This window comes from Primulina tabacum, chromosome 4 (assembly GCF_025594145.1).
Source record: "Primulina tabacum isolate GXHZ01 chromosome 4, ASM2559414v2, whole genome shotgun sequence".
NCBI lineage: Eukaryota > Viridiplantae > Streptophyta > Magnoliopsida > Lamiales > Gesneriaceae > Primulina > Primulina tabacum.
Window position 1 is genome coordinate 8,593,485 of NC_134553.1, and position 16,471 is coordinate 8,609,955.

Here is a 16,471-nt window from a genome sequence, read left to right on the forward strand (position 1 = left end):
TTTACATGAGTCAAACTATGCATATTTTTTCCCCCTCTTCAAACTTCAATATAATGTCTTTTCACGTCACTTCAATTGTGAATTTACTTTGACACCCTTATTAAATATGACTTTATTATATATTGTGCATTTATTTGCCACTCTTGTTAATTGTGACTTAATTATATGATTCAAACTACGCATATTTTCCCCCCTATTCATACTTTAATATAATGACTTTTCACATCATGTATATTAATGTTACTTATACAGTAGAATGGTACATATTCAAAAAAGTAAACAAAAATAATGGGACGAATGGATGCAAAACCAAATAATGCATAAGATCTACTTAAAACCATTGCCCTTTGGAATACTGTATAGGACAGTTACTCAAGAACTGGACTGTCCCAACCATTAAGAGAAATATGTATTACATACACTTGATACAGTTATGCCGTAAATGTGTTTTTACATATTAAAACTTTTATGTTGCTTTATTATGTGGAATTGATTGAGAGTTGCATGTCCATGTATACACTACTACATATGGGACGGATGGATGCAAAACCAAACAATGCATGAGATCTACTTAAAATCATTGCCCTTTGTAATATTGTATAAGACAGTTACTCAAGAAATGGACGGTCCCAACCATTAAGAGAAATATGTATTACATACACTTGATACAGTTATGCAGTAAACGTTTTTTTTACATAATTAAAACATTATGCTGCTTTATTTTGTGGAATTTATTGAGAGTTGATGTCCATGTAAACGCTGCTACATATAAATAGCAAGTACAAGTTGGAACCAATTACAGCTTCCCATTCAAAGCATTCAAACATCCATGGAGTCGGGATCATAGCCAAGTGAAGATTCAGCTTGACATCCATGTATTCATTCAAATGGATCTTACATGCGAACCCCACCTTTGCGTGGTTCTGTTGGTGGACGTTGCTCAATAGTTGCCTTTCAAGTTTTGCATGTATGTCCGTAGAATTGTTTTTTTAAATCTCGTTATATAACGTATTTGATTTAGTCATCAATCACGCTTTGTCATGCGTGGTCGGCGTACCTCTGTAATTTCCACATATGTTGCAAGGTATGTGCTTAATTTAGTTTGTTTATCTATGGGTAGACTTCGATTATATGGTGTTATCATTTAGTTTAATGATTGCAGCAGCAGTCCTGTTGTTGGGTCTGGTGATGCACATGACGATCGGGCCGTCTTTATCTCCATTGGTGAGTTAACTTATTTATCTTTACACTTGCCATCTTTTTTAGAGTTCAAATTTTCTGGTTATGCTTTTGTGAGAAGTGTTTTTATTAATAATTTTGAAAATGAAGTTTTTTTGGTCTTTAACAGTACGCTTGTTTTTAAAATTGAAAATGAGAATCCTATTTTTTCACGGATATGTGGTACGAATTTTACATTATGAATCGGTTGAGCTTTCAAATTTTTTTGGTGTTTTTAAAGAAAAAAGTAAAATTAGTTTCATATATATGATTATCTATATACGAATATTGTAAATTGTGTCTTGGTTTTTACTCAAGTAAAGCTTGGACGTACTACTTTGAACATAACTTTTGAGGGGAAAAAATGTATAAAATCAAATTGTTGATATTAACATTAACTTGCTAGCTACTTCTAAGTGTATCGATTCTAAAATGGTGAAGTATATATTTTATTTTAAATTTTAAGGGTTATTCGAAAACAAAACAATTGCTTTTGAAGATTATAGACACATACTCAGATACTTGCATAAGACTTACATTCAGAACAACTAATTTTGAATATATAAAAATATGTCACTTCAATTGTGAATATATAAATATGTCACTTCAATTGTGAATTTACTTTGACACCCTTATTAAATATGACTTTATTATATATTGTGCATTTATTTGATACCCTTATTAATTGTGACTTTATTATATGGGTCAAACTACACCTTTATTAATTGTGACTTTATTATATGAGTCAAACTATGCCTATTTTCCCCCCTCTTCATACTTCAATGTAATGTTTTTTCACATCATGTATATAAATGTTACTTATGCAGAAGAATTATACATATTCAAAAGAGTAAACAAAAATAATGGGACGGATGGATGCAAAACCAAACAATGCATGAGATCTACTTAAAATCATTGTCCTTTGGAATAATGTATAGGACAGTTACTCAAAAATTGGACTGTCCCAACCATTAAGAGAAAATGTACAGTTATGCAGTAAAAGTTTTTTTTACAATTTATTATATGAGTCAAACTATGCATATTTTTCCCCCTCTTCGTATTTCAATATAATGTCTTTTCATGTCACTTCAATTGTGAATTTACTTTGACACCCTTATTAAATATGACTTTATTATATATTGTGCATTTATTTGCCACCCTTATTAATTATGACTTTATTATATGAGTCAAACTATGCGTATTTTCCCCCCTCTTCATACTTCAATATAATGTCTTTTCACATCATGTATATAAATGTTACTTATGCATAAAAATGATACATATTCAAAACAGTAAACAAAAATAATGAGACGGATGGATGCAAAACCAAACAATGCATGAGATCTACTTAAAATCATTGCCCTTTGGAATAATGTATAGGACAATTACTCAAAAATTGGACGGTCCCAACCATTAAGAGAAAAATGTACAGTTATGCAGTAAAAGTTTTTTTTACAATTTATTATATGAGTCAAACTATGCATATTTTTCCCTCTCTTCATACTTCAACATAATGTCTTTTCACGTCACTTCATTTGTGAATTTACTTTGACACCCTTATTAAATATGACTTTATTATATAATGTCTTTTCACATCATGTATATAAATGTTACTTATGCAGAAGAATGATACATATTCAAAACATTAAACAAAAATAATGGGACGGATGGATGCAAAACCAAACAATGCATGAGATCTACTTAAAATCATTGCCTTTTGGAATACTGTATAGGACAGTTACTCAAGAATTGGACGGTCCCAACCATTAAGAGAAATATGTATTACATACACTTGATACAGTTATGCCGTAAAAAATTTATGTTGCTTTATTTTGTGGAATTGATTGAGAGTTGCATGTCCATGTTAACACTAACACATATGGGACGGATGGATGCAAAACCAAAAATGCATGAGATCTACTTAAAATCATTGCCCTTTGGAAAATTGTATAAGACAGTTACCCAAGAATTGGACGGTTCCAACCATTAAGAGAAATATGTATTACATTCATTTGGTATAGTTATGCAGTAAACGTAACATTTATGCTGCTTTATTTTGTGGAATTGATTGAGAGTTGCATGTCCATGTAAACACTACCGCTTATGGGACGGATCGATGCAAAACCAAACAATGCATGAGATCTACTTAAAATCCTTGCCCTTTGGAATATTGTATAAGACAATTACTCAAGAATTGGACGGTCCCTACCATTAAGAGAAATATGTATTACATACACTTGATTCAGTTATGCCGTAAAAGTTTTTTTACATAATTAAAACATTTATGCTGCTTTATTTTGCGGAATTGATTGAGAGTTGCAAGTCCATGTAAACACTACTACATATGGGACGGATGGATGCAAAACCAAACAATGCATGAGATCTACTTAAAATCATTACCCTTTGGAATATTGTATAAGATAGTTACTCAAGAATTGGACGACCGTCCCAACCATTAAGAGAAATATGTATTACATACACTTGATATAGTTATGCATTAAACGTTTTTTTTACATAATTAAAACATTTATGCTGCTTTTTTTTGTGGAATTTATTGAGAGTTGCATGTCCATGTAAACACTGCTACATATAAATAGAAAGTACAAGTTGGAACCAATTACAGCTTCACATTCGAAGCATTCAAACATCCATGGAGTCGGGATCATAACGAAGTGAAGATCCAGCTTGACATCCATGTATTCATTCAAATGGATCTTACATACGAACCCCACCTTTGCGGGGTTCTGTTGGTGGACGTTGCTCATAGTTGCCTTTCAAGTTTTGCATGTATGTCCGTAGAATTGTTTTTTTAAATCTCGTTATATAACGTATTTGATTTAGTCATCAATCACGCTTTGTCATGCGTGGTCGGCGTACCTCTACAATTTCCGCATATGTTGCAAGGTATGTGCTTAATTTAGTTTGTTTATCTATGGGTCGACTTCGATTATATGGTTTTATCAGTGAGTTTAATGATTGCAGCAGCAGTCCTGTTGTTGGATCTGGTGATGCACATGATGATCGGGCCGCCTTTATCTCCGTTGGTGAGTTAACTTGTTAATATTTACACTTGCCATCTTTTTTAGAGTTCAAATTTTCCGGTTATGCTTTTGTGAGAAGTATTGTTATTATTAATTGTATTTGTAAAATCCAATATTTTTGCATAATCGTGATAATATTTTCGTACTAGGATTTGCGCAATCTTCGGGTATATATCTCATTATTTTAGATGTAAGATTTGCAAGATTATCTAAAGTTGTGTGGATAATTATATCGTGTACAATATTTTTGAGATTGTGCATATACTTTGAACTTGGGATAATAAATAGACCACGATCTAAGGAATTAAATAAGAAATATTTGGATATGAGCAGGTAAAGTCTGGGATATAAATTCAAAGTTGAAAAGATTTTTACGAGATAAAGATTTAAGATTTGATATAATATTGATATCAGATAAAGATATAAGATTTGATATGATAATTATCCTAGATTTAAAGTTTGATTCAAAAATTCAAATGCAAGGATAATACACGATCAGGATAGCAGCCACCTCCCTATAAATAGGAGAAGCTTTCATTCAGAATTTACACCTCATTTACACATCAAATTTTCGAATTTTTGCTCTCCAATTTTCGAAATTTCTCCACAAAATTCTGCACGAGTCATCAAAATTCTGTTCATGTTCAGAAATTCGTTTCTCTCGCTCAGTTAGTCGGAATCCGATCTCCAACGTTCAGAATATGCTTCCATATGTTTGAAACAACATATCCAAATTTCGGCAAAATCCAACGGTTAGTTTTTTGTTTATAGCATTCGCAAGAAAACTGCTCAGAGTTTACGCGGGAACAACATACCTACGGTTTTTCATCCATAAACATGTTAAAACGACTTCCAAACTCGATCTTCACCGTTCATAATGTATTTGACGTAATTTTGAACGTACTCTGAAATTTTGAGCTCGATCCAACGGTTTAATAAGGCGCAATGAATTTTTCAAGACTGCTGATTTTTCAAGCGATGGTGCTGCTGCGTTTTCGAAGTGTCGGTTACATGATTCTTCTATGATTTTCGAATTCTTCATATTTTTCTTCAAGGATTAAGGTAAGTGGGCTTGTTTTAAATGTGTGAATTTCGGTTATGCATTTCGTGTGTTTTAAAATTCGGTTGAGTGCAAATTCTTCTTCTACCCCTTCTGGTTACGATTTTTGGCATGAGTAATGTTTTGACACTATGAGAATTCAACTTGATATGGGTGGGAATCCCAATCATACGTACCCTTACGCGGTGAGGGAGATAACCGCTATACGGCCTCGCCCCCTTAGAGGAGTAAAAATTAGGAACTGATATCAGTAAACCATTGAAAGTAGATGAATCTCAGTGTCTGGTTAATGATGTGCACGTGGTATGAGTCATGTTATGAAAGGTGTGTGTTTCGAATTTTTATGCATTTTGTTATGTTGTGCTCGAACGGCCCCCACTTGCTGAGTATTTCCCAAAATACTCACCCCTTACTCTACCCTCCCAGATAAATCAGAAGAAGAAACAGAGAAAGAAGAATCAGACACCAGTTTTTGGACTGATAGTGGACGCATGAAGAATTTTAATTAAGAATATGTTCTTGTGAGTTTTAATTCAAGTTGTAAACGCTTCCGCAGATTTTTATCTTTTTCAGAGCTACTATTGTAAGGACGACTCCATTTTTATGGTATTTATGATATAAACTGGTTTTGGTTTATACTGTACTAAGAGGCTTGTTGTTTAGCAATTATGTGATTGTTGAATAACGCTGGTGTCGACTAACCCCGGTCTCGGGGCGTGACAGTATTGAAAATGAAGTTTTTTTTGGTGTTTAACAGTACGCTTGTTTTTAAATTGAAAATGAGAATCCTATTTTTTCATGGATATGTGGTAAGAAGTTTACATTATGAATCGGTTGAGCTTTCAAAATTTTTTGGTGTTTTTAAAGAAAAAAGTAAAATTAGTTTCATATATATGATTAGCTATATACAAATATTGTAAATTGTGTCTTGGTTTTTAGTCAAGTATATCTTGGACGTACTACTTTGAACATAACTTTTGAGGGGAAAAAATGTCTACAATCAAATTGTTGATATTAACATTAACTTGCTAGCTACTTCTAAGTGTACCGATTCTGAAATGGTGAAGTATATATTTTTATTTTAAATTTTAAGGTTATTAGGAAACGAAACAATTGCTTTTGAAGATTATATACACATACTCAGATACTTGCATAAGACTTACATTCAGAACAACTAATTTTGAAATTGTATACTCCTTATCCGAAACATATATATGATTTTACAATTACCTCCATAGTATATTAGATTTGAAGAAGGTGTAATTTTATATATGTAAAGGAAAATAAATTAATTAAATATTAAAATAAAACAACCCACAAATTAAAAAATCGATTTATCAATACATTTTAGTTATGCTATAACTATTTTAGTTTCACAATATATCACGGGAGGGAGTGAAAATGTGGATGTCTTCGAGCATATAAATTGTGGTTATAAGCTATACGCCACATTCAAAATGAACAAAAAAATTGTTTTGATTTAATTTTTTTGGCTCATTTTTATGTTTGTTGGGTGCAATAATTATCCCTGCTTGGTAGAGCGATCGAATCGTGGTGCTTGAGCTGTTGTGAAATTTACAAGATTTGAGTTGCACCATTACCATCAGCTATAGCTTTTGGTAAAGCGGCAAGCGCTCGGTCCTACAATTGGTATCAGAGCCAATGTCACTGGTTCGATTCTCATTGATTGCAAGGAGTGCAATTATTGGGAGGGAGATTGTTGGGTGCAATAATTATCCCTGCTTGGTAGAGCGATCGAATCGTGGTGCTTGAGCTGCTGTGCAGTTTAAAAGATTTGAGTTGCACCATTACCATCAGCTATAGCTTTTGGTAAAGCGGCAAGCGCTCGGTCCTACAATGTTCCTTATCATAAGAGAAATTTTTGAATGTTCATAGTATTTAACTTATGAATGAGATCAGCTGACAATTGCACGTATATGAAACCTTTGAAAATAGTATGTGTAATTTTAAAGTTAACTTATGTTGTCATATACATGCTTATAAGAATATAATATATTATTTTTTTATAAATTAAAATAATAAATTACGTGTATATTTTTTTAAACTTATTTATACCCTCATCATTGTAGTTATGTCTTTATTTAATTTAAGCATAATATTCTGATTATCATGCTTTAAAGCTCGTGCTGACTTAGATCAAGATTTAAACTTAGCATTGACTTGATGATTATTTCTCATCATGTGACGTTTAAAGAAAAAATATTGGGTGAAAATATACTAAACGTAAATATTTGAAATACAAAGAATTTAGTTATAAATTACATGGACCGACCGTTTTGTCCACAACATTCATAGTTTCATGTCATTATGTAAGAAGAAATACAGGTGCATCTAGCTTCTAATTGAATATTTATGGTGTCAGGTGTTGCATCCGATGCCTTGTTGCGGGTGGCTTGCTTTCCTGTTTGTGAGTAATTTGTTGTACGGTCTTTTCTTTAAGGATCATTTAGCTTTTTTGGTCTCCGTTTCTAACGTCTATCTATTCGTTTCATCTCTCTTGTTTTATTTCAGTCATAGAGTTGCAATTAGATTATGTTAATACACTCTCTGCAATTCCAGCCTGCCAATTTTTTGGGGCATTAAGATTTCCACATGAACCCCCTACATTTGCTGTGACCGTGGAAAAATTCGTCTTGTGTTGCCTATTGCACCAGTGGATTTGATTAATCTTTTCATCGATCCTTCTTCTCCGATGGATGTAGCATTCCGTAGTAAGATACACTTGTATAATAATATATTTTCATTTACATCATTCGGTATACGGATTGACAAAAGTCTAGCATCTCTTAATCATGGGGTGTACACCTTTCGTGCTGCTGGACAAGTGTTTCATGCATTGCCTCCACTTGCGCCTCAAGAAGGAAGACCTAAGTATTTTCAGCTTTATTTCTGGGATAATGACAATGAGTTACAGAATTGAATATCTGCAGTAAATGAAGATGATGTTGATGAGGCCACTATGATATTATTGATGGATATAATGAAACATAATCCTTATGCAAAGCTCCTTCGAAGAATAAATGAATGTGCTTCTATCCGAGATATTCGACTGCACATAAGAAAGAACGTTCATGCTGATCAGAGGTGTTATAATTGTCCTTTAACTGATCAGGTTGCGGCGTTTGGGTTGAGGGCAATGATAATACTAATATCCCTTACGATAGAGATATAGTTGTGCAAGCGAATGATGGCGAAACCCATCAAATTAGGCACTATTTGATTGTTACGATCCACAACAGTATCTTATTTTTTTCCTTTGTGGTGATTGTGGTTGGCAACAACATATTCTAAAATTTTAAGGAAACTTGCACAATACACTTACAGGCGCAGCTGTGTTGCCATCTGAAAGTTTTTCTTCATTTGATCAAATTGTTGCAAGCGAAAGTCATGGTAAGATTTGGTTTTATGTAAGTTTCTTTTTCAAAATGAGTGTGTCATGCATGTACATTGTTTTAATATATGTTTGTTATTATTTTACATTTTTTGCAGTCGTTCGTGGAAAAAATGATAGGATGGTATCATGTCGAGAATATTATTGTTATAGGCTTCAAATTCGAGAAAATGCATCTTCACTGTTGTTGTATGGTGGCAGATTATTGCAATAGTTTGTTATCGACATGTATATTAAGCTGGAAACTAAGAGACTTGATTACTACATGCGAAATCAAGCAGAAATTAGATCAGAACTATATCAAGGCATTGTTGATAGTGTGGTCAATGGAGAAACACGTGGTCGGGAGGTTGGTCATCGTGTGGTTCTTCCTTCTTCTTTCATTGGGGGCCCAAGGGATATGCGTAAACGGTATCTTGATGCAATGGCGTTAGTAAGGTATTTCGGGAAACCTGATTTATTCATTACAGTGACTTGTAACCCTGAATGGCCCGAGATTAAGAATAACTTGTTTTGTGGTCAAACTTCCCATGACCGGCCCGATTTGATTTCACGTGTAGTTCGTGCAAATTTGGTTGATCTGAGAGATCAAATAATTAAGAAAAAGATATTTTGTTCTGTTGCAACATATGTTTATGTAATTGAGTTCCAAAAGAGTGGTCTGCTGCACTGCCATTTTCTTGTTATATTGGACTCCGAGTTTAAAATTACTTCACCAGATGTATATGATAGATATGTTTCTGCAGAACTTCCCAAAAAGGATTTCTTCCCACACTTATTCGACTTGGTTTCACGGCATATGATGCATGGCCCCTGTGGACGTTTGAATAGAAGGTGTCCTTGCATGGTTAATGGACGGTGCAAACATCACTATCCTCGAGCTCACTCAAATCAGACAATACAAGGGCATGATGGATACGCAATATATCGAAGAAGAGACAATGGCATTTTCGTTGAGGTAAGGGGTTACCCACTAAACTCCAATGGGTTGTCCCTTATAATCCCTACTTGTTGTATTGTTATGATTGTCATATCAATGTTAAGTTTTCTCAGGCCTTACAACAGTAAAATATCTCTACAAGTACATTTATAAAGGGCATGACAAGATATCTGTCCATGTCTCTCCTTCTGGCTCGGACACGTATGTTGACGAAATCAGGAGCTTTTCAGGATGCTCGATGGGTTTATGTTCTCGAGGAAATGTGGAGAATTTTTGAGTTCAATTTGAATGATGTTTCCCCTCCAATGTGTTACGTTTTGAAATCATCAAAACATGAGAAATGTGTTGGATTCTGAACATGTGCAGAAAACTATGTTAACTGATTTTTTTTTTGGATTTGTTATGTAGACATTGATGCAAGGCAATACTTTTATTCAGAGTTTCCTCGTTATTTTATGTGGGATGGTGGGAAGAGAGCATGGAATAAAAGAAAGCAAAAGAAGGTAATCGGTCGGGTAAATGCTGCTAATCCAGTAGAGGGTGAGAGATTTTATTTACGTCTTTTGTTGCTTCACGTTCGAGGCCCTACATCTTTTGATGATTTATTAACTGTTGGCACAAGACTTTGTTGTACGTTCAAAGAATCGGCCCAGGTCAGAGGGCCACTAGAATGCGATGAGAGTAGTTTCCAATGTCTTAATGAAGCCGTTGATTTTCACATGCCTTATGCTTTGCAGAGATTATTTGCAACAATACTTGTGCACTAGCAGCCAGTCGATGTCCGTAACTTATGGGACACTTTTTACCGATCTTTGTTTGAAGATTTTGAAAGGGGTGGCCTCGTAAATGAAGTTGAGATAATGTGTGAGACACTCTGATCTGTGAGTAAAATTTTTTGGATAGCATGGGAAGAAATGCAGACATGTCTGATTTTCCGAAATTTCCATTGGTATCAAGACAACGTGATTTGGTAGAATCCAGAGAAATAAAGGATGAAAAGTCTGTCCCAATACCTTCAAGTGACCTACTTGCTCACCAATCTCTTAATCATGCTCAAGCGATAGCTTACGACATGATCATGGATTGTGTTGATCGAAACTCTGGTGGAGTTCTTTTTGTTAATGGACCTGGAAGAACTGGCAAGACGTACTTGTATCATGCTGTACTTGCAACTTTTCGCTCACGAGGAATGATTGCCCTTGCCACTACTACATCTGGTGTCGCAGCTTCCATTCTACTAGGCGACCAAACAGCGCATTCGCGACTTAAGATCCAATCGAGCTACATGAAAATAATTACTGTTCTATCTCGAAACAGTGTGGGCTTGCTGATCTGCTACGTTTGACTAGGCTTATTGTTTGGGACGAAGCTCCGATGTGTAGACGGTACGTAATCGAAGCAATTGATCGTACTTTGCAAGACCTTGTTGGTAACAAAAACCGTTTGGTGGGAAAATAGTCTTATTAGGAGGGGGTTTTATGCAAGTTCTTCGTGTTATTCCTAGAGCAACAATTGAAAAAACTATTGATGGAAGCTTTAATGAAAATCATTCTTTTACATGAAAACATGCGTGCGAAAAATGATTCTATTTTTGCGAGTTCTTGCTCAAAGTGGATACAAGGGTGGAGCCTGTCGATGATAATGGGAATATAAAAATCCCATCACATATGATAACCAAAGTGTGCCAAGGAAGTATTGAGATGTCAGAAAATAAATTGATTGAAAATGTATACCAAGGGTTATACGATAATGATAACCATCTTTCATCAACTTACATGACCGAGCGATCAATTCTATCGACGAAAAATACCTATGTCGATGCGTTGAATGAAAAAAGTATATCATTGTTTCTAGGAGAAGCCATACATTTCCTTAGCTTTGATGAAGCAATCAATGTAACACATATTTCATATCCAGAGGAGTTATTGAATGGTCTAACGCCTAATGGCTTGCCACCTCACTGACTGGTCCTTAAAAAACATTGTCCTATAATGTTGCTCAAAAATTTAGATCCATCCAATGGCATGTGCAATGGTACTAGAATGGTATGCCGAGCATTTCGTGATAATGTCATCCATGCAGAGATTTCGGTTGGACAACATGCTGGAAAAATGGTTCTGTTACCTCGGATACCTCTATCTCCAGCAGAAAATGAAGGGTACCCATTCCAATTCATACGGAAGCAATTTCCAATTCGCTTATGTTTTGCAATGACAATAAACAAATCACAAGGTCAAACAATTCCAATTGTTGGGGTTTATTTACGAGAACCTGTTTTCTCACATGGACAGCTTTATGTTGCTCTATCTAGAGGGATCTCGATGAAGAATACTCATGTGCTAATCAAACCAGACATTGCCAGTGGTAGTGATGAAGCATGAACGAAAAATGTTGATTACAAAGATCTGCTTGATACTGTTTTTTTGAATATTCATCGTTGACTAATCCTGTTTTTAACTCTTCGTTGACTTCTGATTTATATTTGAACATGTTTCTTTTTTACATTTTTGTATTTTTTTTTTCTTTGATTCGATAAATTTTTATATCGTTTAATTCTGACTTCGTACTCCTATGTTGTTGGAAAACTATACAAACACTAATAAATATAAGTTCAACAGTAATAGATACTTAAACATCATTGTACAAATAATATATTCAAAGTTAACAATATACAGTTGAACACGATATACAATTTTTATTTTTATTTTTTTGAAAAACGTATCAGAGTGGACGGATTTCTTCTTTGTTCTCTAAAACAACTTGTTACACCTCATAATTTATGAATGATGCGAATGAATGTTTACACCTAATGTCCTAAAAAGAAATCCATATCAACTAAATTCTCTGACGAACTAATTTTCATAAAAAAACAAATTATACATATTTTATCAAATTAATATGTATAATCTATTATGTTATTACCATAAAAGATATTTGAATTATACTCAGATTGAGTAGTTGATGTGTTAAATGTTATGTCGATGCATGTGTTTATTTATGAATTTGTTAGTTCGATGTCATTTTGTTTGTTTCCAAATTCCAAATTTTAATATCGTGTGCAATTTTAAACTTTATATATAATATAAAATTTTATTTAAAAAAATTAGTGACAGTTTAAGAAAAATATCATCAAATTTAGCAACCGTTCTTTTACAATTTGTTGCTAGAATTAGAAACAATTATGTATAAAACACCGTTGATCACTTTATGTCAATTTAATGAGAAATCGTCACAACAATTAACCTTGTTAGTCTTGCACGCCCCAAATAGTTACTAAATGGCCACAACCGTTGGTCACTTTACCGCCCGCCTGCTTAACTAATTTTTCGTTAATTAAAAACGAACTAATGTAATTGTTGTTTATTCCAACAACAATTTACGAACTAAATGTCGCAAAAGTATGAGACAAAAAACACCATTCAAAAATATCATCGCAAATCTATCACTAATTTTAATCTTGCGAAGATTCTTCCACGATTTAAAACGTCGTTAAACATCATTTTTCCTTGTAGTGGATTTATTAGAAATATTGTTAAACTATAATTTTTACATTGGTGCAAAAGTACTAAAAAATTGATTTACTTTAACCAAGAAAAGTTGCATTAGTATATGCTTATGTTTTAAATAAATAACCTTGATTATTTTGGATATTCCAATTGCTTTGTTTATATTTAGCTTTTCCCGTAACAGATTTACGAGAAATAAATCTATAATAGAATATAAGAATTTGAAATTTAAAGTTGGATTTTCTATCTATGCTTATTGTTATTTATTCAACTGAAAACTTATCTTTAACCAAATGTATAACGAAAAAACGATTTTGCAATTCTGAAGTACAATTTTTTAAAAACATTTGTCCAAACAAATTAAGTTTCTATTTCCATGCCGCACACACATCTTTTATATGAAAAATAGAGCATCTAAATTATAGATGAATGTATTAATTCATTTATTAAAATAAAATTACGAATTTAATAAGAATATAATATTTTTATTCTAAATATATAATACAATTTTTAATGATTGGACGACTATTTAAAGTATGATTTATATTTCTTAATCTCATTTAGGCTTGACAAAAACTCAAAGAAGTTCATGAGCCATGAATATATTTTTTAAATTAAAATTGAGCTCGCCTTGATTATAAATGCATCAAACTTAAAGACTCAATAATTCTGCTCGACTCAGCTCAGCTCAGCTCAGCTCAGCTCAACTCGATTACTTGCCTACTTGTATGTGCCTTTATTTATTCATTTATATTCTCTTTTTTAAAACTTATATTTTATCGTTCAAACGTTCATTCGTAGGCTAATGAATAAACTGTTAGATTTTATATATATATATATATATATTTGAGTTATACATTTTACAAAAAAAATATAATAGAATCAATTAAATTTATTTTTCATAATAAAATTAATAATTAAAAAATAAGAATATTATATTTTTTTTGTAAAAATATAATTCATTTTTTAAATAAATAATACTATTTAAATTTATGATTTATATTTCTTAAGCTCATTTGTGCTCGAAAAAAAATACGAATCAAAAGGTCGTGAGCCATGATATATTCTTAAAACAAAGTTTGACCTCGACACGATTATAAATGAGTCAAACTCAAACATTCTAGACCTCGGTTCGACTCAACTAGATTAATTGCCTACATTCACGTGACTTTTTTTTTTACCTCTTCATTTTTTTTACCGCTTGTTTTAAAACCTATATTTGATACGGATTTAAAATAAAATTGCAGAAGCTCTACTTCAATATAATTTCTTTTCACATCCTGTATATAAATGTTACTTATGCAGAAGAATGGTACATATTCAAAACGGTAAACAAAAATTATGGGAGGGATGGATGCAAAACCAATTAATGCATGAGATTTACTTAAAATCATTTCCCTTTTGAATACTGTATACGACAATTACTCAAGAATTGGACGGTCTCAACCATTAAGAGAAATATGTATTATATACACTTGATATAGTTATGTAGTAAACGTTTCTTTACATAATTAAAACATTCATGCTGCTTTATTTTGTGGAATTGATTGAGAGTTGCCTGTCCATGTAAACATTGCTACATATAAATAGCAAGTACAAGTTGGAACCAATTAAAGCATCCCATTCGAAGCATTGCAAACATCCAATTTAACCCAACAGCTTTGCACACAACCAATAAACTCATATGGATACACCCCACGTTGTCATGATTAAAGATCTTACGGAAAATCAATCGGATGTCGTCATTGAAGCTCTCATTCTTCGACAAGGCTATGAAACCCAAACAAATAAAAGTTCCCTAAGAATCAGGAAGTCGATACTCATTGACAAGCAGGTATGTAATTTATATCTTATTCAAGCCAAGCATCATAAAATCGTCACCTATGTCAAAATAAACTTATTCACTATTTTTTATATTGCTTCATTGAACTGAATTCAACATCAGCTTCATATATATTTGTAATAACCGTACGTTAGCCTTTATGTGTGTTACCTGTTGCTTTTTATATATTTGTAAGGGACTATGATTTATACTCTTACGTTCTCGAATGTGATCTCACAATTTAAGACCTTGTTGCACACCAATAAAACCTACTTGATTTGTATTCCGCTGGTGAAGAAAATAAACTCCAACTATGTTAATGTCAACCCGAGCTTCGAACTTACTATCCAAACAAGGTCTGTAATTACTGAATTTCAAGCTATGCGACCAACGATGCCAATGGATATCAAATTCAAGAGATTTAATGAAATCACTCCTGAGCTTAACGCAAATGAAGACCAACGTAAGATTCATCTTCGACAATTATTTCAAAATGTTTTCAAAAAAATGCTTCATTAACTTTGTGACAACTTTGCATATATAATTGTTTTTGTCAAGATCGTTTGACCACTTCGTACATTCACGAGACCGAAGACTGGAACAATTGGACATTTAAGAGAAATCGTCCTCATGAATGAACGGTTATTCATGATAAACGATGACTAAATACACCTAAAAAAATTCCTTTTCTTTGCTACTGTTCTTTACCCATTTTCTGCTGCACACTTTTAATTGTTAAATTTTCAACAGGTATGAGACTATAGATATTGGATTGTGGGATGATTTAGCTGTCAATGAAGGCCAATTGATGAAAAAAATGAGGCTCGTGCACCTATTGCGGCTATATGCAACCTCGGAATGCAAACACACAATAGTTATACTAACCATCACTTTCTTTATTGTTTTATCATGCTTACAAGTAATAACTCTCATTTCTGCTCTCGATGGTTAGATGTTTCTCAATTGAAATCTACACCAACGACATACGTTCTACTCAATCCATAATGCTCCAGAGCAGTTGAACTTACCGAATGGTAAGATCACTTTTAATATCTCTTCATCTTGAAGCATTGCATCTATTAGCTATGTTTCAAGTTCACAAACTTTTTCCCCTAGCTAATGTGTGCATCTAAAAGAAACGGTTCTTTCACGTGTCCTGTAGAAGATTTAGGACACTTGTATTTTTTTACTTAATGATATATTCCATGTCTTCATTTATGTTATAACATAACGGGATATAAATATTAGGTTGCACGTGACTGACACTATAGATGGAGTGAATGAACTTTGGACAAAGAAAAAGTTTCCGGAAGCAGTCGAAGTTACTCTAGAACAACTCGCTAAAAAAACGAACACGCTGACTGAGGTATTCTTTGTTTCGTAATCATTGCATAATATTAACCACTTCCTATATCTAAACTATGAAATCAACAAACACTACGACACTATCAACTTAGTGCTCTCGAAATATT

At 33.0% G+C, this 16,471-nt stretch overlaps 2 protein-coding genes and 1 long non-coding RNA gene across 4 annotated transcripts; all 3 read left to right on the plus strand.

Moving 5' to 3' along the window:
- The first annotated feature begins 897 nt into the window (after positions 1–897).
- Positions 898–9,723, plus strand: LOC142541524 (uncharacterized). Of its 2 annotated transcripts, none has more exons than XR_012819365.1 (3): positions 898–1,084; positions 1,163–1,224; positions 9,478–9,723. It is a non-coding gene; the product is annotated as an uncharacterized LOC142541524 (long non-coding RNA). The 2 variants fall into 2 exon arrangements; XR_012819364.1 differs by lacking the exon at positions 9,478–9,723 and adding an exon at positions 7,703–7,816.
- Positions 9,724–10,575: 852 nt separating this feature from the next.
- Positions 10,576–11,016, plus strand: LOC142541802 (uncharacterized). The gene has a single exon (XM_075648261.1). It carries the CDS (start codon positions 10,576–10,578, stop codon positions 11,014–11,016), a length of 441 nt encoding a protein of 146 aa, XP_075504376.1.
- A 697-nt stretch (positions 11,017–11,713) lies between these two features.
- LOC142541803 (ATP-dependent DNA helicase RRM3-like) lies at positions 11,714–12,052 on the plus strand. Its single transcript, XM_075648263.1, has one exon. It carries the CDS (start codon positions 11,714–11,716, stop codon positions 12,050–12,052), a length of 339 nt encoding a protein of 112 aa, XP_075504378.1.
- Positions 12,053–16,471: the final 4,419 nt, after the last annotated feature.